Here is a 25149-nt window from a genome sequence, read left to right as displayed (position 1 = left end):
AGGGGCTCTGAGGAAAAATGTTGAGGGCCAAAAGGAGAAAACAATGGAGTTACCAAAGCAGCCCTTTTCTATTCATGTGGCAGGGTAAAACAGGAATATCGCATAGTTAAATTTTCGGACGCGAGATATTTCCATCAGGTGCAGATGAGGCCGAAGTCAGAATTGGGTATTCGGTTTTTTTAGACATGGATATTCGGTTTTTTAAGCATTTTTGCAGATCGCAAGTGGCCCATTTAAAGTTGGGCTAGACTGGACCTTCTTCTACTAGCCCACAGTCCAGACGAGACGTGACCACTTGTTTATTATCGTCCCATTAGCTCAAAAAAAAAAATCTTGTTATCGTCCCATCGATTCCCCACCAGCCAAGCCCCTCGCTACCTCCGCCGCTCCTCGCCGGCGACATCGGTGAGCGTACGGACCCGCCCGTGGCCCCGAGATACAAATTCCGCCATCCCCGGAGGTCACCTTTCATCACCATCCGAGTTCTGGTGAGCCCGCCGTTGCTCGCCTGCTAGGCTCTATCCTTTTTGTTGTCTTACTGGCACTTGTTGGGGGTTCCTCCATTGGTAACACCTCAAGATTTGCTGATATTTTGCGGTTTGCCTGTTCGATTCCAAAAGAAAAGTCTGTTGTTGGTAGCTGCTTGGTAGATGGAGGCGCTCCTTTGATTCTAGGACCAGTCTCGGAGCCATAATGGGAAGCAAGGCTGTACATATCGCGTCGTGTCAGCGCGTGGTTACCCCATAGAATCATTCGATATGTAGTTGCTTCAATGGCACAACTTCATTGAACTCCCTAGGTTTCTGTGTTGTCTGAATCTAGTTAGGGCAATATGTTGTTTGATGTGGGTTGACGACCTAGTAATCGGTCCTTTTTTTTGTTGGGAAAATAGGAACAAAGTTGTAGCTTTGATTTTGAAGGAACATCGATTATCATTTCCATATATCAATTTAGTCTATCTGTGTGAGCATGTATTAATGTTTCGCTGATATCTTTGTATAGGCATTTTAGATATGCAGGGTTGTTATTAGTAAGTACTTATGCTACTTATGAGATCCATGACGCAACTAAGTTGGTGGGTTGTTTCTTGTTTAGCTTGCCTCCTTGCTATTAGTTTGCCAAAGCATATCTTTCTTCGGCTACCACCCAGTTAGCGCCCTCCATTTTCCCGTCAAACCTTTGTTTTTAGCTTCTACTAGGCAACATTTCCTGACATTTATGTGTTGTTCATCCAGTGGTGCCTTAAATTGGTGAAATCGATACACGGCTATTGGAAACTTTAGAGTTTAGTCTCATCATATTCATGAGTCATCAAAAGCGTGAAGCCAGTTCTAGCAATGAAGATTGGGCATCAAAACGCCCAAAAGGTGCTGCCACTTCTACTGAAAAGGATTGTCAAGTAGAGACTGCTAGTTCTCAAGAAACGAATGGTGAAAAGAGAGACACCTCTCAAAAGGGAAGCAACTTGCCGCTAGACCCATGCATCTCGGATGAGAAATCCGCAACCATCTTGGAAGTTCCAAGTCAGCAAGAGATGATACTAACTAGTGTTGAAGCCGATGCTGCAGAAGACAAGGGCTGCAGGCATACAATGGAGGATGCCTGGGTGGTGCTTCCTGATGCTAGCATGGGATCTCCTGGAAATTTGAGGTGCCCCTCTTTCTCTTCATATTAATTACTTGCATGCAATGTATGTATCTAATGTAGGTAGCTTGATGCAGATCTGCACATTTTGCAATATATGATGGGCATGGTGGCCGCTTGGCCGCGGAGTATGCACAGAAGCACTTACACCCGCATGTTATTGCTGCAGGATTACCACGTGAGTTGGTCTGTTCACATTGTCTGCTTCTGTTCAATGTTTTCATTAATCATTAGTATGTTATGATGTATTTGTTCTGTCTTCAGTTGCTCGTACTGAGGGGTGCAAGCGGCATCCCGCTTCTTCCCATGAAACTCATCAATTAGTTCATAATCTGCTCATCACTTGCTTAAAATTAACACTACACTTGTACTATGGTATTGTCCGGTAGCCCGCCCTGCTTGCAATTTTTCTCGTGCAGATGGATTTTTTCTTACCTATTTTTTTCATTTTTTTTAGTGCTACACTCAGATGGTTTCTTTGCATCCTCCTTGGAATGGTGTTTCAGTGACACTTTTCCTAATGTTTTCTTCTGCTTCTTTGTCTATTCAACTACTGTCTCATTGGAGTTTTAGTAATTTCTATCCTCATTATTTTCTTCTCCTTCTATGCCTACTCAACTGCTGTCTCTTCTTAGTAATTTTTATCCTCATTTTTTCTTCTGCTTCCATACCTATTCAACTATCGTCTCCCTTGAATATCTTTGTGTGCAGTGAAGGCGAAACTTTTCATGATAGCTTCCATTTATGATTATGCACTTCACATCTTCTCCTTTGGCCTGGTCGATGAGGAATTGATATCTATTAGATCACTTGACCATTTATTGCTTCTTGACATCAACTCCTCACTGAGTGCTAACTTTTGGACTTTCAATTTGTACAAAATTAAGTTTATGCCTTCTATTTTTCGTTTATTTTGATTAGGAGGCCATTTCATGAGTAATTCATGTTCAAATTAACTTGCATGATTCTGATATTCCAGTTGTGTTTATTCTGTTGTTGGCCATTTAACTAATATTGATATATTGTCTTGCAGATGAATGTTAAAGTGGCAAAGAAGGCCATTATTGAAGGTACTCCCTCCGTTTCTTTTTTACTCCGCATATAAGATTTGGTAAAGTTTGACTAAATTTATATAAAAAAATATGAACATCTACAATATTAAAACTATATTGTATGAAAATACATTTTGTGGTGCATCTGATAATATTGATTTCATATTGTCAATGTTTATATTTTTTAATATAAAGTTGGTCAAACTTTACAAAGCTTGACTTTGACCAAACCTTATATGCAGACTAAAAAGAAACGGAGGGAGTATTTAGTACATGAAATTCTTCTCTTGTCTAGACTCTAGACCATAACAGCGCTAATGATAATAATTAGAAGAGCCCTTCTACTAGTTTCATCGCTGTACTTCGTAATTTTCATTATGCATACAATAAAAAAATGGTCTTTATCTTATTCAAGGATCAAATTGATTCTATATTTCTGCACTAACATGGAAGGCAGCCTTGGCCCTTATGGGCTGTTTGGTTTTCACCTGGGTGCGCCCTGCCATTCATGGGCGAGCCAATTAATTGACGCAGCATCTGGCCGCCCCGCACTTGCCAACTTTTTGGCGTCAAATTGAACTGGGGGAGCCGGAGTGGGCTGGGTGTACCAAAATATTGGCTCCCATCCAAACGGGAAGCCAGGCTTGGTCAACGACCAATTATTTGGATCGTCAGTTGAGGGCTGCAATCCAAACAGCCCCTTAATCCTTGAGCATGTTACATGCTGGTGAGGTTATCTTAGAATTCATAAGATATTTCTCAGTTTCTGTAACTGTCATTCTAGAATAAATGTATTGTATGGAAAATGGCAATGGGGATTGCCATCTTGTATGTGATTTTCAGCTTTTGAGTCGACATGATTTTAGTTCTGCTTTGCACTAGCATTTTGCCAGTACAGCATATTTTTTTTCTTCTGTGCTTCTATGGTGCCTTTTTGCTCTTTGGTTCTTCTTATTGCTCATTCAATGTTCTTCCATTTTAAGTTTGTTTGTTATTTTTATACCACTGATTTATCTTGACCTAATGCTTATTGTTTGTAGGTTTCCGTAAAGCTGATGAATCACTACTGCAAGAAAGTGCTAAAGGTAAGAAATTATGGTCTCAACTTTCATCATTTGTTCCTCTGCAATTTCCAGTCTTTGTGACGCCAGTTTGCCCAGGCACTCTTTTTCTGACTGGCTGGTTAGACTAACTTATAAAATGATGTAGAGGGTATCCTACGTACAGTAGATCTTTCCTTGGCTCATAAACCACCTCCTTGTGGTAAAAAACTGAAGCTGATGGCTGGTGCTTCGTGTGTGTCTAGGCAAGGAAGGGTGCTATAAACTTCTATAGTATTCCACTGGCGGACCAGTTGAGCTGGGCCAGCTTTGCAGCCAATCTCCACTATTATCTTTCTTCCTTTTACCTATATCTCTTTCTTCTCCCTTGCAATTGGTGGCTTTCTAGGCACTGCCTATGTGCATCTAGATGGTCACTGATCACCCCGCCCAAGAGCTATCACTTTTTCTGAACCTTGGCTGATGCTTTGAGCTAAAGATAGGTAAATCAACACAATGACATAGCGTGAGCCTCAGTTCTTACAGTGACTAGGATAACCTCTTAGTTATGATGGCAAATTGACAATAGTAGACATTTTGTTGTACCAAGTAAGCAGGGCCTAGAAAGATGGCAGTGTCGGAAAACTATTATTTAAGTTTATTTCTTTCTTATTGGTTGCTTCTCTCATGATATTAATAGTACTCACGTGTCTTGTCTATAGGAAACTGGCAAGACGGCGCAACAGCTGTATGTGTTTGGGTCTTGGGACAGACGGTAAGTTTACAGTACCAGAGATTTTCTTCATTATGCACAACCTATTTTGCACCGTCATACTCTGGAATTCGTTTTGGTTATCCAGTTTGGAGTTTGTATGGAATCAGGGTCTATGAGATTATTTGTTCCTTTATTAAATATATACTTCCATTCACCCAGTTGGAGATACTGTTTCATCAGTGTCCCCTTGATTAATTATTTTTATATCACATGCCTACCTTCAAGGCAGCATAACTCTCGCATAATCGACCTTGACTAATCTACCAACAACATAATTAACTCGTTGGTTTCTCTTCTCATGCGCAACAAACTCTAATTATGTGGTGTTATCTTGTTGGTACGGAATGCTCGTGCTTGATTTGAGATGCATAATTTGTTCATTTTGCAAATTTTTACGTGTGAAATCTCAATCCTTAATTTTACACTCCCTCCGTTCCAAAATATAAGGTGTACTAGGTTTTTCAAAAGTCAAACATGTGCATGTTTGACCAAGTTTTGAGAAAAAAGTACCAATATCTACAGTACCAAATTTGTATCATTATATCCATCATCAACAACAACAACAACAACAAAGCCTTTAGTCCCAAACAAGTTGGGGTAGGCTAGAGGTGAAACCCATATGATCTCGCAACCAACTCATGGTTCTGGCACATGGATAGCAAGCTTCCACGCACCCTTGTCCATAGCTAGCTCTTTGGTGATACTTCAATCCTTCAGGTCTCTCTTAACAGACTCCTCCCATGTCAAATTCGGTCTACCCCGCCCTCTCTTGACATTCTCCGCACGCTTTAGCCGTCCGCTATGCACTGGAGCTTCTGGAGGCCTGCGCTGAATATGCCCAAACCATCTCAGACGATGTTGGACAAGCTTCTCCTCAATTGGTGCTACCCTAACTCTATCTCGTATATCATCATTCCGGACTCGATCCTTCCTCGTGTGGCCACACATCCATCTCAACATACGCATCTCCGCCACACCTAACTGTTGAACATGTCGCCTTTTAGTCGGCCAACACTCCGCGCCATACAACATTGCGGGTCGAACCGCCGTCCTGTAGAACTTGCCTTTTAGCTTTCGTGGCACTCTCTTGTCACAGAGAATGCCAGAAGCTTGGCGCCACTTCATCCATCCGGCTTTGATTCGATGGTTCACATCTTCATCAATACCTCCATCCTCCTGCAACATTGACCCCAAATACCGAAAGGTGTCCTTTCGAGGTACCACCTGGCCATCAAGGCTAACCTCCTCCTCCTCACACCTTGTCGGGTGGTAGGTGCGACATATGCCAACGGGTGGCTTATCATTGTGGGAGCCAGTAAGACGTTGCCGGTGCCTGGAAGCGGGATGAGGCGAAGACATGCACGCCGGCGAATCTTACCCAGCTTCAGGGCTCTCCGTGGAGATAACACCCCTACTGCTGCTCTGCGGGGTCTCCGCATGATCACTAGATGAACGAGTGGCTACAAGATGCTCCTTGAGCTGTTTGGCGAGAAGAAGAAGGGCACGGCTAGCTCTCCTCTCCTCTCTATGTGGTGTCTAAAACTAGCTCAGCTCCACCTTTTGCATGGGTGCCCCGGGGGGTTTATATAGGCCCACCCCCCGGGGGTACAATGGTAATCCGGCTGGGCGTGGGCCCTAGCCGTCTGTGTCTACGCTCGCCGGCTTCTGCGCCGGCTGCTGGGGCCCGCCGGCTGGTGGGTTCCGCCGGCTGCCGGCTCCTTGGTCGACAGGCAGGCCCCACTGTCAAGGGCCTTGTCGGTGGCTGGTTACTGTTGCCTCAAACCTGGTGACGAGGGCTTCGCCGAGGTAAGCGTGGCTACAGTGCCGCCGCCCGGCGGGCGATCGCTGTAGCCTCACCTCGTCTTGTCTCCTTAATGGGGCGTCTCCTTCGAGGGAGGAAGCAAGCCGGCTGTGGGGAGCCGGCCCTGTCTTGGGCCGACTGGGGGAGGCCTGGCCGCCTTCGGGTCTCTCTGCCTGAAGGGGCCCACCGCCCGTGGGCCGCGCTGACAGCCCGTCGTGGGTGGCATCAGGGTCAACATGGCAACAGTGCCGCGCTGGACGGGTCATGGCCACCCTGTACGGCGCACTGTGCCAGGCGTGCTCCGGGATTCGGGGGTGGCAGGCTTTACTGTAGCCACGTCCCGCCACATCGCCGTTATGTGGATGCAGACTTCGAGGGTACGATTTTGACCGCTTTGTGGGAGTCGGCTTCTCGCGGCCGGCTTCTTGGAGCCGGCCCTCCCGCGGCTTTCTTCATGAGGGCTAAAGCCGGGCCGCCTTCCGATAGTCGGCCTGGGAGACAGCCGGCAAGGGGAAGGCGGCCCCACGTCTTGGATTCTTGAGGGCCGGATCGGCTCGTAATTTTTTTAGAAAGGCCAGGGGGAGCCGGCTAGGCTACCCGTGGCCGTCTACTCCGATAGTAGTCCCCGAAGCTGATCGAGCTTCGAGGCTGACAAAGGGACGAGAAGCTTGGTCAGCTTCCTATCCTGAGGAGCCGGCTTTGCTTATGCGCGCCGTCTTTGGAAAGCTCCGTATCTTGTAGGCGGGAACGTGGGTCGGCCTGCGAGCTGACCGCGCGCCACCCCGCGGGCCACGTGGCAAGGAAAGCCTGCTAACGCACGCGCGCGATGGGACGCTGCCGCAGGCCCGGGCCCGCCACTTCTAGGCCTCGGCCCAAGTGCGGATCTTCTGCGGCCCACAACGGACCGCTCGCCTTCCCGCGGCGGTTTCATTTCGTCATCAGGGCGCAATAATCGCGGGACGTGGGGGAGTGGGCGCAGTTGGTCCCACGTTCCCCCACACCACGCCTCCTCGGCTCCGCCGCGCGGGTCTATAAGTAGGGGGAGGAGAGGGAGCGGCAGAGGCTCGCACGCTCTCCCTCGCTCCACCCTTTCTCACCTTCCTTCTCCTTCCTTCCGCCGCCGCAGCGACCCATTGCCGCGCCGCTCCGCCGTCGGACCTCTCGGTTCCTTTGGTCCCGCTGTAGCGGGGTCGTGCGCGTCTCCGCCGTCGCATCGCCTTGTTCCTCGCTGCGTCGCTCCCATGGCGTTGTCGAGCTCGTGGGACGGCTCCAACGTCCACGAGGACCACGTTGAGTTCCTCCGCCGGACGCGGCGTCTGCCGGGCGAGAACTACGTGCGGGTTCGTCGTGCGCCGGCAAGGGAGATTTCGCCGGCACCGGAGGAGGGCGAGCGGGTAATCTTCCGCTCGCACTGCCTGCGCGGCTTCGGCCTCCCGGCGAGCGGATTCCTTCGCGCTTTTCTTGAGTTTTACCACCTCTAGCCGCATCACCTCACACCCAACGCGGTGATGCTGCGGTCGGCTTTCGTCACCCTGTGCGAGGGCTTTCTTGGGGTTCTCCCCACTCTCGAGCTCTGGGGAGAATTCTTCCAGTGCAAGCTCGGCACCGTTGTCGCGGGCGTGCCCGCCCCCTGCGGAGCCTTCATCGCCATGAGGCGGACGGGCGAGAACAATCCGTTCCCGCCCATCCCGCTGATCCAGTCGGTGAAGCTCTGGCAGAAGTCCTATTTTTACGTGAAGAACGTCGCCCAGCAAGGCGACTTCGTCAACCTGCCGGCTTACGTAGCCGGCCCGCCGGCTGGGAGGCAACCCTCGTGGAGCTACCGGGCCAGGTCGTTGTCTCAGGCCGGGAACGCAGCCGTCGCCCGGCTCCGGGTGATGATCCAGTCGGAGGGCCTGACCGGAGCCGACCTGGTGGCCGCCTTCGTGGAGCGCCGAGTACTTCCGCTCCAAGGCTGGCCTCACATGATTTGTCAGATGAGCGGCCGCTTCGACCCGTGCCGGCTGAGCACCAGGGAGATGCCTCATGTCGAGGTGTCTTACATGGTGAACTACATCTCCAACCGCAAGCTCGCCGAGGATTGGCGATACGGCAAGGGGCCGTATTCTCGCGCCAACCCTCCGCCTGCTGTAAGTTTTTCTTCTTTTCTTCCTTTTTGTAGCCGGCCTCATGATGGCCGACTACTGATCAATCGGTTTGTCCTCAGCAAAACCCTCTTCTTTCGCCGACGGCCGGGGCCGCAGGGGTAGAGCGCCAGCTCCTCGCCGACCGCACGGTGGACGACGTCGATGATCCGGACCTGGGAGCGGCCGTCATGGAAGATGCCGTCGTGGGGGAAGGCGACGAGGCAGGCGGCGCGGGGCTCGGGGCCGGCCTCGAGGACTGGGCGGACGATGACGAGGTCGAAGTCGTTCCACACCGCCAGCCGGCGCTTGATCATCAAGGCGCGGGCCCGTCTGCCGCGCCGGCTGCCCGTGGCGGCGCGCAGAAACGCCGGGCCGCGTCGACCTACTTCGGCAGCCGGCCGAAGAAATCCAAGGGTTCCACGGCGGCGACCAAGCGGGATGAGGCGGCCGTGAAGGCGGCCCGCTTCTGCAAGGCGGTGAAACAGCCGCAGGCGATCTCGGCGTAAGCGTCAAACGTCTTGTATTTTTTGTTGTCCTCTTTGATTGAGGCTCCTAAACTTTTCTTTGCTCGCCGGGCAGGGCATCGCTTTTCCTCGAGCGAGGTCCTGGCGGCTCCGTAGTCGGGCCGACTGGAGGGTCCTCAGGCTCCCGCCGCGTGGATCCCCGCGCCGACCTCATGGAGGCCACGGAGCGGAACGCACGGGAGGCGCGGGAGGAGCGGGAGGCGGCGGAGCGAAGGACCGCCCAGGCGGCGAAGGAGCAGGCCGACGCGGCGGCCAAGGCCCGAACGGAGGCGGCGGCCGCGGAGAAGGAGGCGGGGGCCTCGCGCAACCAGCCTCCGCAGCTCGTCGTTCCTCTCAGAGCCGTGGCCCCCGACATCCCCGTGCCCTCATCGGAGGAGGTCGACCAAGACCCACCGGTGATGGAGAGGAGGGAGGACCACGTGGTCTTCGTGGAGGAGGCGCCGCAGACGGCGCCGACTGGAGCGGGCCAAAGCGGCCAACCAGCCGCGGCGCCAGAGCAGCCGGCCGGGGGCGAGCCGGAGGCAGGGGCCGGCCTCGAGGTGCAGCCGGCATTTCGCCGGCGCGCAGGGGGAGCTACCTCCGCGCCGGAGCCGCACAGAGCTGCGGGCACCAGCCGGACGGCGGAGGCCCTGGAGGCGGCCAGTGCCAGCACGTCCGAGTGGACGCCCAGCGGGGGGATGGCCGAGCTGAACACGGCGGCCCAGGAGGTCCGGAACCGGCTTCAAGCCCAGGCCGCTTCGCTGCAGCGATATACCCAAGAGTTCCTCACGACGCGGGCCGTCATCCGGGTGAGCCTTCTGGTCTTGGTTGTTTTGCTTTTTTGATTTCTTCTGTGGGGGCGCGTCAGCGCACCCACTGGGTGTAGTCCCCGAGTTCCGAGTCGGTTGCTGAGCAGGCGGCTTGGAACTTACTTGGTCCTGACAGTTATCTTATTCTTGCATCCTGTCTGATCTTCCAGGAATACCATAACCTTCGCGTTGCTGCCTTCAACTCCCAGGCTCAGGAGTTGGGCCAGAAAACCGAGGACCTGACCAACAGCCGGAGTGCATGCTTTGTCTCGTTCATCTCCTGTGGGGGCGCGTTAGCGCACCCATTGGGTGTAGTCCCCGAGATTCGGGCTGACTGCTGAGCAGTCGGGTCAGATCTTCCCTGACGACTTCTTCCTTATTGATTTTTCCTTTGTCTTCATGCTTGCAGGAGCCAATGGCGACTTGAGGGAGCAGCTCAGCGGGGCCCAGACCGCCCTTCGCGCCAAGGAAGCCGAGTGCAACGCCTTAGTCCTGGAGCGTGACCGCCTGGCCAAGAAGTTGGCCGATCAGGAGGAGAGCCACAAGGCGGCCCTGAAGAAGGCGCAGGATAGCGAGGACGCCCTTAAAGCTGAGTTCGAGACCGAAGCGGCGGGCTGGGCTGAGGCAAAACAAGCGCTGAGCGAGGGCTACGGCTGGGTTGAGGATCTGATCGGTGGTAAGCCGCCTTCCTCACTCCTTGCTTGCCCCTTGCCCCCTGATTTGTGTTCTGACTTGTGCTGCTTTTTGTTCTTTGTGCAGACTACTTCCCCGGCTACTCCGTCATTGCCACCTAGACCATCGAGGCCCACCGCGAGGCGCGCCGGCAGGCGGGGGCTGAAATCGCGTCGGACGCGAGCCGGACGCTTGAGGAGCAACTCTTGGCGGTCCAAGCCCGGCTGCAGCCGGCTCACCACATGCTCCGCCGCCTCCAGCGCGCCGGGGCACAGGTGTTGGCCGCCCTCTGGCCAGGTGAAGCGATTCCCCGCACCCCCGAGTCGGACTGCCGACTGGCTGGAGGTTGCGGTTGGCCGCTTCAAGGCCTGGAAGGCATCGGCAGCCCGTCTTGGAGCTGGGCGGGCGTTGGAGTTCGTCCGAGTCTGGTATCCCGGGCTGAACCTGGACCAGCTGCGCACCTGGCGGCTGGAAGCCGACGAGGAGATGGAGGAGGTGCGGCCGGCTATTGCTCAGCGTGCCTCGACGATTGCCGAGTGCACTGACATCAGCGCCTTTGTTCCTGAGATAAATGACGACGGCGTTGCCCAGCCGGAGGAATGGTTCGGGCTGGACCCGGCAGAGGGTGAGGACTCGGTGGAGGAGATCGCTTCCAGCGATGAAGGTGAAGACGACGAAGGAGAGGAAGGCGAAGACATCGAGCCGGCCGGTGAAGCGACCAGCCAGCCTCAGCTTGACCGTGCCTCCAGCAACGAGGCGCGTGCTAGCGCGCCCTCTGCGGGAGGTGGTGATCATGCCGAGGCTCGCCAGCCGGCCACTCCTCCAGCCGGCACTGCCGTCTCTACCGACCTGCCCGACTCGCCAGTCGTTCCCTTGGCTTAATCTGCTGTCCTTGCTTTTCCTGCTTGTTACTCTTTGAACGATTTTTATTAAACTTGCGCAGTTCCACCCACTGGGGGTGTATTCAAACTATGTTGAATGCCGGCCTTTTGAAGGTCTTTTGTGTAAATATGATCGTGTGTGTGTTTGGCTTCCATTTGCGTATGCTTTTTATCCTTAGGCTGTTTCCTTTGCCGCCTTCCCCTGGCTGCTGTCTTCCCAACCGGCAGCTGCTCTGCAGCCTGTGGCTAGGGAAGAACTTGGCTATATATTTTTTTGGGGGAAGGCAAGTACTCGAGCTTTCTTAGATTGAAGCGAGGTGAATGGAAGCCGGCCGGCCGGCTACTCTGGTAATCGGTCGGTGGTGGGAGAAAAACCGGCTTTTGTTATATTAGTCCGTTAGTCCCTAGCCGTTTTTTGTGTGGGCGTCCTTTCTTGCCTTTAACTCTTGCCAGCCGGACAGCCGGTTTTTCGAACTGCGACTTTTGGCAAAAGAAGGCTTGGGTGCCGGCACACTACTTGTCTGACCGCGGGTAGGACTTCTAATATAACTCAAGGCGGCCAGTCCCCGGGCTGACTAGTCGAACCCGCTGCCGGACGAAAAAAGTGAATGTAATGACATGATCATAAGCATGATACTCTTCATTCATAGATAAAAGATGGCAGTCCCCGAGCTCTCCTCGGGGGGTCTATCGTCTCGTACTTAGTACAAAAGTTAGCGTGATACATACTGCATTTCAACTGTAAAATCTTCGGAGGAGGTTGGCGTTCCATGGTTGTTCCGACTCCTTGCCGGAGTCGTCTCTCTTTCGTACCTTCGGCTTCTTCCGGCTGTGGTAGCGGCGCAAGCCCTGCTGGTAGATGGCGGACCGGCTGAGGGCTAACAGCCGGCCTTCTTCCAGCAGGTCGACGCCGTCTTCTCGTGCTTCCTTGGCCTCCGCCTCTGTGTACATGGTTACCCGAGGCGAGTCGAACTCGATGTCAGTTGGGATGACCGCCTCGGCACCATACACGAGGAAGAAAGGAGTGAAGCCGGTTGACTTGTTTGGGGTAGTGCGCAGACTCCAGAGGACGGCCGGCAGCTCATCGAGCCAACAGCCGGCCGAACGTTCCAGTGGTACGACCAGTCGGGGCTTGATGCCGGAAAGGATGAGGCCGTTGGCTCGCTCGACTTGGCCGTTTGACTGCGGGTGGGCAACGGACGCTAAGTCCAACCGGATGCCCTGCATCGCGCAGAAACGTGCCAATGCTCCCTTGGCGAAATTCATGCCGTTGTCGGTGATGATGCTGTGTGGCACGCCATACCGAGTTGTTATATCTGCGATGAATGTCACGGCAGTCGGCCCATTCAGCTTCTTGATCGGCTTTGCCTCAATCCATTTGATGAATTTGTCCACGGCGACAAGCAGATGTATTATGCCACCGCGCGCTGTCTTGAATGGGCCCACCATGTCCAGTCCCCAAACGGCGAAGGGCCAAGTGAGGGGAATGGTCTTGAGTGCCGAAGCCGGCATGTGTTGCTTGGAGCTGAAGACTTGGCACCCTTTGCAATGTTTAACTAATTCCTTGGCGTCATTCAAAGTGGTCGGTCAAAAGAACCCATGGCGGAAAGCTTTGGCGACGAGTGATCTTGAGGCCGCATGGTGGCCGTATTCTCCTTGGTGGATGTCTCTGAGGATTGCAATGCCCTTCTCTTGCTCGACGCATCGCTGGAAGATTTCAGTGACACTGTGCCTGACGAGCTCTCTGTTGACGATTGTGTATGCTCCGGCTCGGCGTTGGACTTGTCTTGCCTCTGTTTCGTCAGCCGGCAGATCTTGATTTATTAGAAAGTTGAGGATGGACTGGGCCCATGATGGAGCTGCGACTTCTTCTATTGCCAACACGGCTACTGCGACCAGGGCGGGCGGACTGGGTGGTGAAATGCTGGAGTCGGCCGCCGCATGTTGTGTTGGTGCAGTCCCCGGGCCGACTACCGCAGTCCCCGAGCCGGGTGTGGCAGTCCCTGGGTCGGGCGTAACTACGGAAGTCCCCGAGCCGCCTACTGACGTCCTCGGGCCGACTATCGAAGTCCCCGAGTCACCTGCTTGGTTCTTCGAGCCGGACCCGGCTGCGTCGGGGTCAGGCGGCACGAAGATGGAATCGGACTCTGGAGACGGCTTGATAGACGGCTTGAGGAGGCATTGCAGAGAGACACCGGTTGGTATTGCCTGCCGAGTGGAGCCTATTCGAGCCAGGGTATCAGCTGGCTCGTTGTCGGCTCGCGGTACGTGGAGGAACTCGCATCCTTCAAAGTACCCGCTGATCTGCTGAACGAGGAAGCGGTAGCTTGCCATATTTGCGTCCTTGGCGTCCTAGTCGCCGGATGATTGCTGGACTACCAAGTCCGAGTCGCCGTAACATAGGATCCAGCGTATGCCGAGCTCTTTGGCAAGCCGGAGCCCGTGTATAAGCGCCTTGTACTCGGCCACGTTGTTGGAGGCGGCAAAGTGAATTTGCAGCGTGTATCTGAGCTTGTCGCCTTTGGGAGAGGTGAGGATGACGCCGGCTCCTAAGCCGGTGCGCATCTTGGACCCGTCGAAGTGCATGCGCCAATGAGTGGAGTCGGGAGCTGGCGGCAGGTACTGGGTCTCGGCCCAGTCGACGAGGAAGTCGGCCAATGCTTGGGACTTGATGGCGGTGTGAGGCTGGTAGAAGTTCGTGTAGGGGGCCAGCTCGATGACCCATTTCGCCACCTGGCCGGATGCATCCCGGCTGCCTATGATCTCGGCAAGCGGGGCGGTGCATACGACCGTGATGGGGTGCTCTTGGAAGTAGGGCTTCAGCTTTTTGGCGGCGAAGTACACGCCATAGCACATCTTCTGGTAGTGCGGGTAGTTCTGCTTCGAGGTAGACAGCACCTCACTCAAATAGTACACCGGCCTCTGGACCGGCTGGGCTCGGCCCTTTTTTGGGCGCTGGACTATGATGACGGTGCTGACCACCCGGCTGGTTGCAGCAATGTAGAGGAGCATGGGCTCTTTCTCAGTCGGCGCCGCCAGGACAGGCGGCGTGGCCAGCATCTTCTTCAGCTCGTGAAAAGCTTGGTTGGCTTGGTCGTTCCACTCGAAGTGAGTGGTCTTTTTCATGAGGCGGTAGAGGGGGAGAGCTTTCTCTCCGAGCCGGCTGATGAAGCGGTTCAGGGAGGCCAAGCACCCGGTGAACTTCTGGACGTCTCGAAGTTTGGTGGGAATCACCATTCTCTCAATGGCCTTGATCTTTACTGGGTTGCATTCGATGCCGCGTTCGGAGACCAGGAAGCCTAGGAGCTGGCCGGCTGGCACTCCGAACACGCATTTCTCGGGGTTGAGCTTGATCTGGAACCGGCGCAGGTTCTGAAATGTTTCCTTGAGGTCTTCCAGCAAGGTGTCGCGCTTCTCCGTCTTCACCACAATGTCATCTACGTAGACGTGGGCATTTCTGTCGAGCTGCTTGAGGAGGCACTTCTGCATGCAACGCTGAAATGTGGCACCGGCATTTTTCAAGCCGAATGTTATAGTCAGGTAGCAGAAAGCTCCGAATGGCGTGATGAAGGCAGTCTTCAGGCGGTCAGCCGGATCTAGCTTTATCTGGTGGTATCCTGAGTAAGCATCCAAGAAACTCAACAGCTCGCATTCGGCCGTGGAGTCTATTAGTTGATCAATCCTTGGCAGGGCAAAAGGATCTTTGGGGCAGGCCTTGTTGAGGCTCGTGTAGTCTATGCACATGCGCCACTTGTTCTTTAGCACGAGGACCGGGTTGGCAAGCTACTCTGGAAAGAAAACCTCCATAATGAAGCTGGCTGCCAGAAGCCGGGCTATCTCTTCTCCTACAATCCTTCTTTTCTCCTCCGACAGTCGGCGGAGGGGCTGTTTGACTGGTTTTGCGCCTTCTCGGACGTGTAGCTTGTGCTCGGCGAATTCCTTCGGAACACCCGGCATGTCCTTAGGGGACCATGCAAAGATGTCCCGATTCTCACGGAGGAAATCGGCGAGCTCGCCTTCCTATTTGCTGTTTAGGTTTGCCCCGATGACGGCAAACCTTTCTGGGTGCTCGGGGTCAAGAGGTATCTTCTTCGTCTCCTTGGCCGGCTGGAAAGATCCTTGGGCATCACACTCCTTGGGATCGGGGGACAGGGCCGGCTGTTTGCCGGCCATGACCACGACTCGGTCCAACATCTTCTTTTCTTCGGCAATCACAAGGGACTCGGCCAGCCGGCTGCTGGCTGCTGCGCACTCGGAAGATTTCTTGTAATCGCCGGCTATGGTGATGATGCCCTTGGCGCTCGGCATCTTCATCTTGAGGTAAGCATAGTGGGGAACAGCCATGAACCTGGCCAAGGCAAGACGGCCAAGCAATGCATGGTAGGGGCTCTCCAGGTCCACCACTTCAAACCAGATCGCTTCCCGGCGGAAATGATCCTTGTCCCCAAAGAGAACATTAATCTTGATCTTGCTAATGGGGGCGCAGGACAGGCCAGGTACAATGCCATGGAACACAGTCCGAGTAGGCATGAGTTGCTTCGTCTTGACGTTCAGCTTCTCCAGGGTGTCACCGTACAGGATGTTGATGCTGCTCCCGCCGTCTATCAGCACGCGGGAGAAACGGGCGGCGCGTCTGTCCGTTGCAAGGGTGGCATCCAAAACCAACGCATAAGAGCCGGGAGATGGCATCACCTCTGGGTGGTCGGCCCGGCTCCAGCTGATAGGCTTTTCTGACCAGTGCATGTGCTCGGCGGGGCTGGTAGCGACCACGTTGACTTTCTGGTGCTCTCGGCGTCTGCTGCGCCGGCCTTCGGGCTGGCTTGTAAAGACGACATAGGCGGCATGCTCGTCGGGGAACTCATCGTGCACAGCTCCGACTGCTGGCCGAGCGGTCGGCAGCTGCGGAGCCGGAGACGGCGGACCAGCAGGCGGAGGCGGCGTGAGCCCTTCGCCTTTGGAGATTCGGGTGAGCCAGTGGCACTTCCGGGTTGTGTGGTTGGACGGCTTCGCACCGCTGTGGAACTTGCATGGGGCGTCGAGAGTTTGCTCGTAGGAGAAGGCCGGCTGCCAAGCCGGCTTGCCGCCCCTCTGCTTCTTGGGTGCGGGCTGCCCTTCGGGCTGCTCGTCTTCGACTGTGGCCACCTGCCGACTGGTGGAGAGCGGCACGGGGCCCTTGCGCTTGTGGTCGTTCTGGTACGGGCATCGGCCGGAGTCCCCAGCCGGCGTCTTGGGCGCCGGGTTGAGTACCTTTCCGGACGCGTCTACCCGGAGTTCAGTCTTCATTGAGGAGTCGGCGGTGGCGTACTTGTCCGCTATGACCAGAAGCTCGTTGAGGGTAGTCGGCTCGTCGCAGAGGAGCTTGTGCTTGAGGAGGGTGCCTTCTTGGCACCCGGCAGTGAAGTATTCTATGGCTTGCACCTCGTGCATCCCTTCGCAAGAGTTGCGGAGCTCGGCCCAACGCGTGAGGTAGTCGTGAGTGGATTCGGCGGGGCCTTGTACGCACAAGGAGAGCTGTCTGGGCTTGGGAGCCCGCTTGTAGGTGCTGGTGAAGTTGCGGACGAAGGCTTTGTGAAGTCTAGCCAGCTGTTGATGCTGTATGGCCTGAGGCTGTTGAGCCAGGTCCGCGCTGTGCCTTGCAGCATGAGGGGCACGTACTTCACGGCAACGTGCCTGTTGCCGTTTGCTATGCGAACCGCTGTGGAGTAGTCGATCAACCAATCTTCCGGCTTCACGGAGCCGTTGTACTTGGGCGTGTCTCTTGGGAGCGAGAACCCTTTGGGGAAAGGCTCGTCGCGGATGTGGGGGCCGAAGCAAGGCGGGCCGACATCATCTTCTTGTAGCGCCAGGGATCGCGTTAGGCGGTCGATCCGATGGCGGGCGTCGTTCTCGCCGACTCCTTCGCGGCGACCTAGTCGGCCGCTGAGAGTCGGATGCGTGACAGGCGGTGGGGTGGGATACCTCTCCCCACGAGGCGGAGGCGGAGGCGGGTTGCCCCGCCGCTCCATGGCCCGGGAACGGCCTTCTGCGTCTCGCTCGATGGATCCGGGTTCGGCTTCGGCTGGCAGCCGGCTCTTTCTCGTGTCGCGCGCGGGTTTTACCCGCAGTCGGCGTCCGGGACGTCGCGCCATGCTCTCGGCGCGGGGGAGGGCTTTCCGCGCGGGCGTCGGCTTCGTGCCGCTGTGCGGCTGCATCGATTAGTTGCTGGATGCGTCTGGTCATGTGGGGGAGTTCTTCGGCCCCCAGTCCGTCTAGCTTGTCTACGGCCGCCTGGGCGGCGCGCAGGTTCTCGAGTGGAGTGGCGTAGACTGGGCGGTCGACTCCTAGCGTGTCGGCGAGGGCAGCGCCGCGCTGTCTGACAACGCCGGCTCGGCTTGGCCCGCCTGGGGGCGGCGTGCCAAAGGCGGCGCGGTCGGCTTCGCGCTGGTGGGCCTCAGTGAGGCGTCTCATGGATGCCAACTTTCGGCCCTTCACGAGGAGGGCAAGGCGGCGAGCTTCCAGTGCTTCGGCGTCGGCGTCGGCATCGATCGGGAGGGGGATGGACAAGTCGTGGACCGCCGCATGCGGGGCGTCGAGGGCGTTCTCGCCAGAAGCGCCGCCGTGGCCGATGACCATCACCTCGATGGTGGCACCGTCGCAGCCATCGGCCCGGGGAAGCGGGTCGTTGTAGGTCGCGACGTCGGTGGGGAAAGCGTCGAGCGAGGCCGTGTCGGAGTCGATAGGCATCGGATCGGTGGAGGCAACAGACTCCAAGTCCACAGCAGGCTCGCCGGAGACGTGGAGCTGGCCGAGGAGGTTGACGAGGTGGTCGGTGCCTGCGTCAGAGGCGGGCTCGTCGGAGATGAGGGTCTCGTCAAGGAGATCGGCGAGGCCGCTCGCTGCGCAGACGTTGGTGACGCCTTGCAGCGCGTCGTGGCAAGTGCCATTGGGCGTGCCGGGCTGGCTACGCTCGCTGGGGAGGAAGAGGGTTCCCGTCCAGAACAGGTCTCCGGACGACGGTGCACCTGGCCCCACGGTGGGCGCCAAATGTCGGGTGGTAGGTGCGATATATGCCAACGGGTGGCTTATCATTGTGGGAGCCAGTAAGACGTTGCCGGTGCCTGGAAGCGGGATGAGGCGAAGACATGCACGCCGGCGAATCTTACCCAGCTTCAGGGCTCTCCGTGGAGATAACACCCCTACTGCTGCTCTGCGGGGTCTCCGCATGATCACTAGATGAACGAGTGGCTACAAGATGCTCCTTGAGCTGTTTGGCGAGAAGAAGAAGAAGGGCACGGCTAGCTCTCCTCTCCTCTCTATGTGGTGTCTAAAACTAGCTCAGCTCCACCCTTTGCATGGGTGCCCCGGGGGGCTTATATAGGCCCACCCCCGGGGGTACAATGGTAATCCGGCTGGGCGTGGGCCCTAGCCGTCTGTGTCTATGCTCGCCGGCTTCTGCGCCGGCTGCTGGGGCCCGCCGGCTGGTGGGTCCCACCGGCTGCCGGCTCCTTGGTCAACAGGCAGGCCCCACTGTCAAGGGTCTTGTCGGTGGCTGGTTACTGTTGCCTCAAACCTGGTGACGAGGGCTTCGCCGAGGTAAGCGTGGCTACAGTGCCGCCGCCCGGCGGGCGATCGCTGTAGCCTCACCTCGTCTTGTCTCCTTAATGGGGCGTCTCCTTCGAGGGAGGAAGCAAGCCGGCTGTGGGGAGCCGGCCCTGTCTTGGGCCGACTGGGGGAGGCCTGGCCGCCTTCGGGTGTCTGTCTCCCTGAAGGGGCCCACCGCCCGTGGGCCGCGCTGACAGCCCGTCGTGGGTGGCATCAGGGTCAACATGGCAACAGTGCCGCGCCGGACGGGTCATGGCCACCCCGTACGGCGCACTGTGCCAGGCGTGCTTCGGGATTCGGGGGTGGCAGGCTTTACTGTAGCCACGCCCTGCCACATCGCCGTTATGTGGATGCAGACTTCGAGGGTACGATCTTGACCGCTTTGTGGGAGTCGGCTTCTCGCGGCCGGCTTCTTGGAGCCGGCCCTCCCGCGGCTTTCTTCATGAGGGCTAAAGCCGGGCCGCCTTCCGATAGTCGGCCTGGGAGACAGCCGGCAAGGGGAAGGCGACCCCACGTCTTGGATTCTTGAGGGCTGGATCGGCTCGTAATTTTTTCAGAAGGGCCAGAGGGAGCCGGCTAGGCTACCCGTGGTCGCTTACTCCGACACACCTAGTAGTACTGAAACCACACATCATGTACTCGGTTTTAGTTCTACTAAGTCTAAACCCTTTCGATTTCAAGGTTTGTCTCCATAACTCTAACTTCCTATTTACCCCGTCCGACTATCGTCAACTAGCACCACATCATCCGCAAAGAGCATACACCATGGGATATCTCCTTGTATATCCTTGTATATCCCTTGTGACCTCATCCATCACCAATGCAAAAAGATAAGGGCTCAAAGCTGACCCCTGATGCAGTCCTATCTTAATCGGGAAGTCATCGGTGTCGACATCACTTGTTCGAACACTTGTCACAACATTATCGTACATGTCCTTGATGAGGGTAATGTACTTTGCTGGGACTTTGTGTTTCTCCAAGGCCCACCACATGACATTCCGCGGTATCTTATCATAGGCCTTCTCCAAGTTTTTTCATATTTTATTCTATATTGTAAATTTTGATATTTTATTCTATAATCTTGGTCAAACATACACAAGTTTGACTTGCATGAATATCGATACACCTTATATTCTGGAATGGAGGGAGTACTATTTAATCGTTGCAATCTATTTTGCATAAGCGGTTCTTTGTTGACATGTTCCAGGTTGTAGTTGCGAATGCTGGGGATGCTAAAGCAGTATTAGCTCGTTCTACTTCAACTGATGGTGAAGGTGTGGTGGCTGACACCAAAAGTCCACTGAAAGCTATTGTTTTGACAAGAGAACACAAAGCCATCTTTCCACAAGAACGCTCGAGAATCCAGAAGGTGAATAGCTTTATGGTTCCAACATTAATTCAGTTCCCCCTCATAAATTATGTTTTGCTTCGTTTTGTATGTTCCAAATGAAACAGCTCCCTGCTTGGTGCCAATGCAAGGATGTTGTATCATTTTTTTTGGCACCATAAGTTGTCAAATCAGATCTGATTATGGCAATTATACCAAATTGAAGCCTGATATTATTCTAGTTTGTTCACATGACTTTCTCGAACAGTTGAATATTAGCATTTTGGTTGTGCATCCAACCTATGCCTAGTTGCCTTGCCCTAATTGCTACCAATTGTTAGCGATAGGAATTAGCTGATTTGTGATAAGAAGTACAAATTTGTTCTCCTGTAGTCCATTTGCTCCTCTATTGGTTTTCTTCTGTGGTCTCATTTGCTCCTAATTTTACCACTGCTCTCCGAATGCCGTATTTGATGAGCACCTTACCATTGCATATCAAATGTTCATTTTGATGTGTCTTGGCTCACGGTTAATTTTACCTTGTTCTCGTACAAAGGCTGGAGGTTCTGTTGGTCCTAATGGAAGACTACAAGGGCGCATTGAAGTATCTAGAGCTCTTGGAGATCGTCACTTTAAGAAGGTTTACTGATGCAAATTTATTTGCTGATATTTTTTATTCTGGTGTTCCATTTGTGTATATGGAAAATATATACTGTTGGAGTATACCACTTTCCTCCTCCTTTTTCTTAAGCTATAGGAATTAGACCCTCAATTCCCATGCCCATCTACCAAATAGATGACATTTCTTAGTATAAGTTATTTCATCACTCAATGGAACTCCTTTGTGAGTTCCAGGAGCATAGGATCACTAATAATGACCACAGAGATGTATCTGTTTGCTTAGAAATAATTATGCTTACAGTTATGCCCACTTTTATGTTTATTCTAGATCAAGTAGTTTTGTTTTTCTTTGGCAGAAAGATCAAGTAGCGAAGTTTTTTATTTCTGGGATGCTAGTAAACCCTAGTATTAAACTATCAGTTATATTTTATCACTTGGCCATCCGTTTGCAAGAATGCAATAATGGAGGTACCCATGGGAGAGTTCATGAAAACACAGATCTGTTGTATAGAGTTCACATCCATTGGGTACAACTTTGGACTTGCATTTCTAATTTATGTCAGTCGCTAGTTCTTACATTATGTTGCTCACATCCAAATCTGTTGAAGACTCAAACACTCTGCATTTGTATGAGGTACCCACATTACAGAGATAATTTTACAACATTTGCTAAAGGTTCTATCTATGTTTTGCGAAGACATAGACTGTCTTGTCTTTGCACATGAAGCTGTGTCTAGCCAAAATACCCAATATTTTTATTCATCACCACATCTATCGGAAAAGAAAAAAAAACGTGTTCCACTGCATGCTTAATCCAAGCTCCTTAAGCACGCTTTCTGAAAGCTACTCCCTCCGTTCCTAAATATAAGTCTTTTTGGGCATTTCGAATGGACTACAACATATGGATGTATGTAGACATATTTTAGAGTGTAGATTCACTTATTTTGCTCCGTATGTAGTCACTTGTTGGAATCTCTAAAAAGACTTATATTTAGGAACGGAGGGAGTAGTTATGTTAACAATGTTGTCTATAAATGGAGCATCAACATATATCAATCAACTATCGTGCAGGTGGGGTTGATTGCAACACCAGATGTCCATTCTTTTGAACTCACAGTGAAGGACCATTTCATCATTCTTGGGTGTGATGGCTTGTGGGGAGTATGTTTATTTCCCGTTTCTTTGCTATATTAGTTTTTGCTTCATTTTTATTTCTTCAATCATATTTGTGGTGAGTCTTAACTTTCTATGTGAACCCAGGTGTTTGGGCCAAGTGACGCTGTTGAATTTGTCCAGAAGCAATTGAAGGTGTTATTTCTTCAAACTAATCTCTATAACTCTAAATACTCACTATTTGTTTCTTGTAAAAAGGACCTAATCTCTATAACTCTAAATACTCACTATTTGTTTCTTGTAAAAAGGACCGGAGGGAGTACATTTGTTTCTTGTACCCACTATTTTCTGCTAGTTATCTCTTCTGAGGTAAAACTGATTAGATTTTGATTGGACGATGCCGAAATTAAATTGGAAGCCTATTTTGTAGTAAAATTCGTGTTACTCATTCTCACATGGATGAGATTGCCTGTGTATATATGGTAGAGCTCCATGGTCTCATGATGTAGCCGTGACCTAGGGGAGCTCTTGGGCCAAAGGTTGGCAAGTGGGCGGACGCAGGCGCCTAGCGCAGTATTAATAACTGGGGTTTTGGAAGGGAGAATTTCTTGGGAGAAGACGTCATAATTTAGACTTGTACTACTTTGTATTATTATATAGGACACACATGACTAACCCAGTTCTTATGTAAATTCGAACTCAGGCATCATAACCTTTGTTAACACGACTCTTTGCTAAATAGGAGACGTCCTCAGCCACGCTCGCGGTGCGGCGCCTGGTGAAGGAGGCTGTCCGCGAGAGGCGGTGCAAGGATAACTGCACTGCTGTTCTGATCGTCTTCAAGCACTAGAATTGTTTGGCTGTTGCAACAAGCTTCTCACAGAACTGAACCCGAGAAGAGAAATTTGCGAAGAGCAATATGTGATTCAAGCCTTCATGATTTCCGTGCTCTGGCAAACGATTGTGCGTGTCCATGAGAACACTGTTAGTGCACTATCTGTACTTCGTTTTGACAATTTTTTTTTTTGCTTTTTCCAACCTTGATTCTTGTAGCAAAAGCCCCTCTAAACTGCTATAAAGAAATGTTACTTGGCCGGTCTCATGTGACCCAAGTCTCTTTTACAGCTATTTACAAGGTCTGACCTGCTTCTTTATTTTATTTTTTCCATCGAGAAGACTAGATCTTCAACCAATGCATATATAGGAGTAAGTGAATCTTGGATTCTGATCGAATTGTCAGTACTACGTGTAACTTAATCCTTGATATATGTGCTGAGAATAGATCCACGGTCCACATAATGATTTTATGGGGAAATGCGGCATCTCAAATCTTGTATTCCTCCTTGGGAGGATTACACAAGATCCTGAAGATGGGCTAGTCAGGCAGGTACCAAGAGTATAGTACTCCTTTCATTTCATGATGTAAGATGTTTTTTTCACACTGACATTATGGGACGAAGGGAGTAGTTTTTTCTCTTACTGTTTGGCCTATGCTTTCTTTACGGCATTGAAGTACCAAAATGGTACTTTATGAAGCACCAGTGTAGTAAATTCATATGTTGGAAACACATTTTTAGTTGTCCGCAAAGAAGTAGCAGATAGTTTTTTTATCCGAAAAAGATCAGATCTATAAAGCATCTTGAACATAATAAAAATGCATCGAGACTCTAAGACCACCGACCACTATTGCCGTTGGAGCGTGATGTCGATGCCGCTCCCATATCAAAGCCGGTTTTGACTTTGTCGATGACAGCCGGAAAGTCTTCGTACATGTGCCCTTAAGGACCAATGCCCTGGAGCCGCAGTTGTCGCCATTGAACTCTTGCATAGATCTGAAGCACCTGACCCAACTCTCGCCACATGACGAGAAACCCTAACGTCACCACCCTAGGGAGACGGTAGGAATCTACGCCGAAGCTCCGTTGAATAAGGCCTAACGGATGAACTCGAGAAAGATCGAAGCCTCGAAGACAAATTCAAAGAAGAAGCGCTGCCATCCACCTAAGCGCCGTACCTGCGAGGACTAAAAATTCTAACCTAAGCAGAAGGGAGGCGAATCCACGGACTCTCCGTTGAAGTCTAAAGGGAAAAGTTTATCGTAACTACATAGGGTTAGAGTAGAAAACGTGAGGAAGTCCTGAAGTAGCAAATAGTTACAAAAGCTTATTAGCCTTTTGTACAATCCATGTATCTCTCCACTTTGTTACTAGTGCTGCGTGCCAGATGTGTTTGATTTAGTTTAAGGACCGATTGCCACATTTGTGTGCATTTAATTGTTATGAAAAAGACACCATTTGTCAATAAACTCATGGCCAGGGAACATTTTAGTTCAAGAACTCTTTTTTCTTTCTAAGAAAACTTCCAACCTATTGGTCAAACATCATGACTGTATAACGAACATGAGAAGTAATACAAATTACATTTATGTCCGTAGATCATCTAGCGACGACTACAAGCATTGGAGTAAGTCGGAGTGCCGTCGTTATCGCCCCTCCCTCACTAGAGCTAGACAAACATTGTTACGGAGACAGTCGAGAAGTTGCCGTGCTAAGGTCCCAACAGACCAACACACTAGAACAACATGTTGAGAAACGTAGCATGTAATTTCAAAAAAATTCCTACGCTCATGCAAGATCTATCTAGGAGACGCATAGCAACGAGAGGGGGAGAGTGTGTCTACGTACCTTCGTAGACTGAAAGCGAAAGCGTTTGACAGTACGGTTGATGTAGTCGAACTTCTTTTCGTTCCGACCGATCAAGTACCAAACGTACGACACTTTCGAGTTCTGCACACGTTCAGCTCGATGACGTCCCTCGAACTCTTGATCCAGCAAACTGTCGAGGAAGTAGATGAGTTCCGTCAGCACGACGGCGTGGTGACGGTGATGGTGAAGTGATCCGCGCAGGGCTTCACCTAAGCACTGCGAGAATATGACCGAGGGTGTAATCTGTGGAGGGGGCACCGCACATGGCTAACAGATGTTGTTGTGTGTTCTAGGCGCCTCCCCCCTTCATATATATGGGTGGGAGGGAGAGGGAGGAGCCAAGGGGGCGCACAAGTAGGAGGAACCCTAATTGGGGCCCTAGTCCTATTCGCCCCCTCCCCCTAGCATAATTTCCGGAAGAGGGAGGAGGGAAGGAAGGGGGAGGCCGAATCCCCCCTTCCTTTCTCTCTTCCCCTCTTCTCCCCCTCCAGGTTCGGCC

At 52.7% G+C, this 25149-nt stretch overlaps 1 protein-coding gene across 1 annotated transcript; it reads left to right on the top strand.

The window, feature by feature from the left end:
* The first annotated feature begins 276 nt into the window (after positions 1 to 276).
* LOC125530798 (Protein phosphatase 2C family protein) lies at positions 277 to 23047 on the top strand. Its single transcript, XM_087526103.1, has 11 exons — positions 277 to 488; positions 1236 to 1650; positions 1722 to 1830; positions 2678 to 2714; positions 3737 to 3781; positions 4459 to 4511; positions 20092 to 20253; positions 20768 to 20851; positions 21904 to 21993; positions 22093 to 22140; positions 22688 to 23047. The coding sequence occupies exons 2-11, from the start codon at positions 1304 to 1306 to the stop codon at positions 22793 to 22795; spliced, it is 1083 nt and encodes a 360-aa protein (XP_087382229.1). The 5' UTR covers positions 277 to 488; positions 1236 to 1303; the 3' UTR covers positions 22796 to 23047.
* The last annotated feature ends 2102 nt before the right edge of the window (positions 23048 to 25149 follow it).

Source organism: Triticum urartu, chromosome 5A (genome assembly GCF_056163025.1).
Source record: "Triticum urartu cultivar PI428250 chromosome 5A, HENAU_Tu73, whole genome shotgun sequence".
NCBI lineage: Eukaryota > Viridiplantae > Streptophyta > Magnoliopsida > Poales > Poaceae > Triticum > Triticum urartu.
The sequence above is the reverse complement of the archived record's forward strand: the minus strand, read 5'-3'. Positions and strand labels throughout refer to the sequence as shown.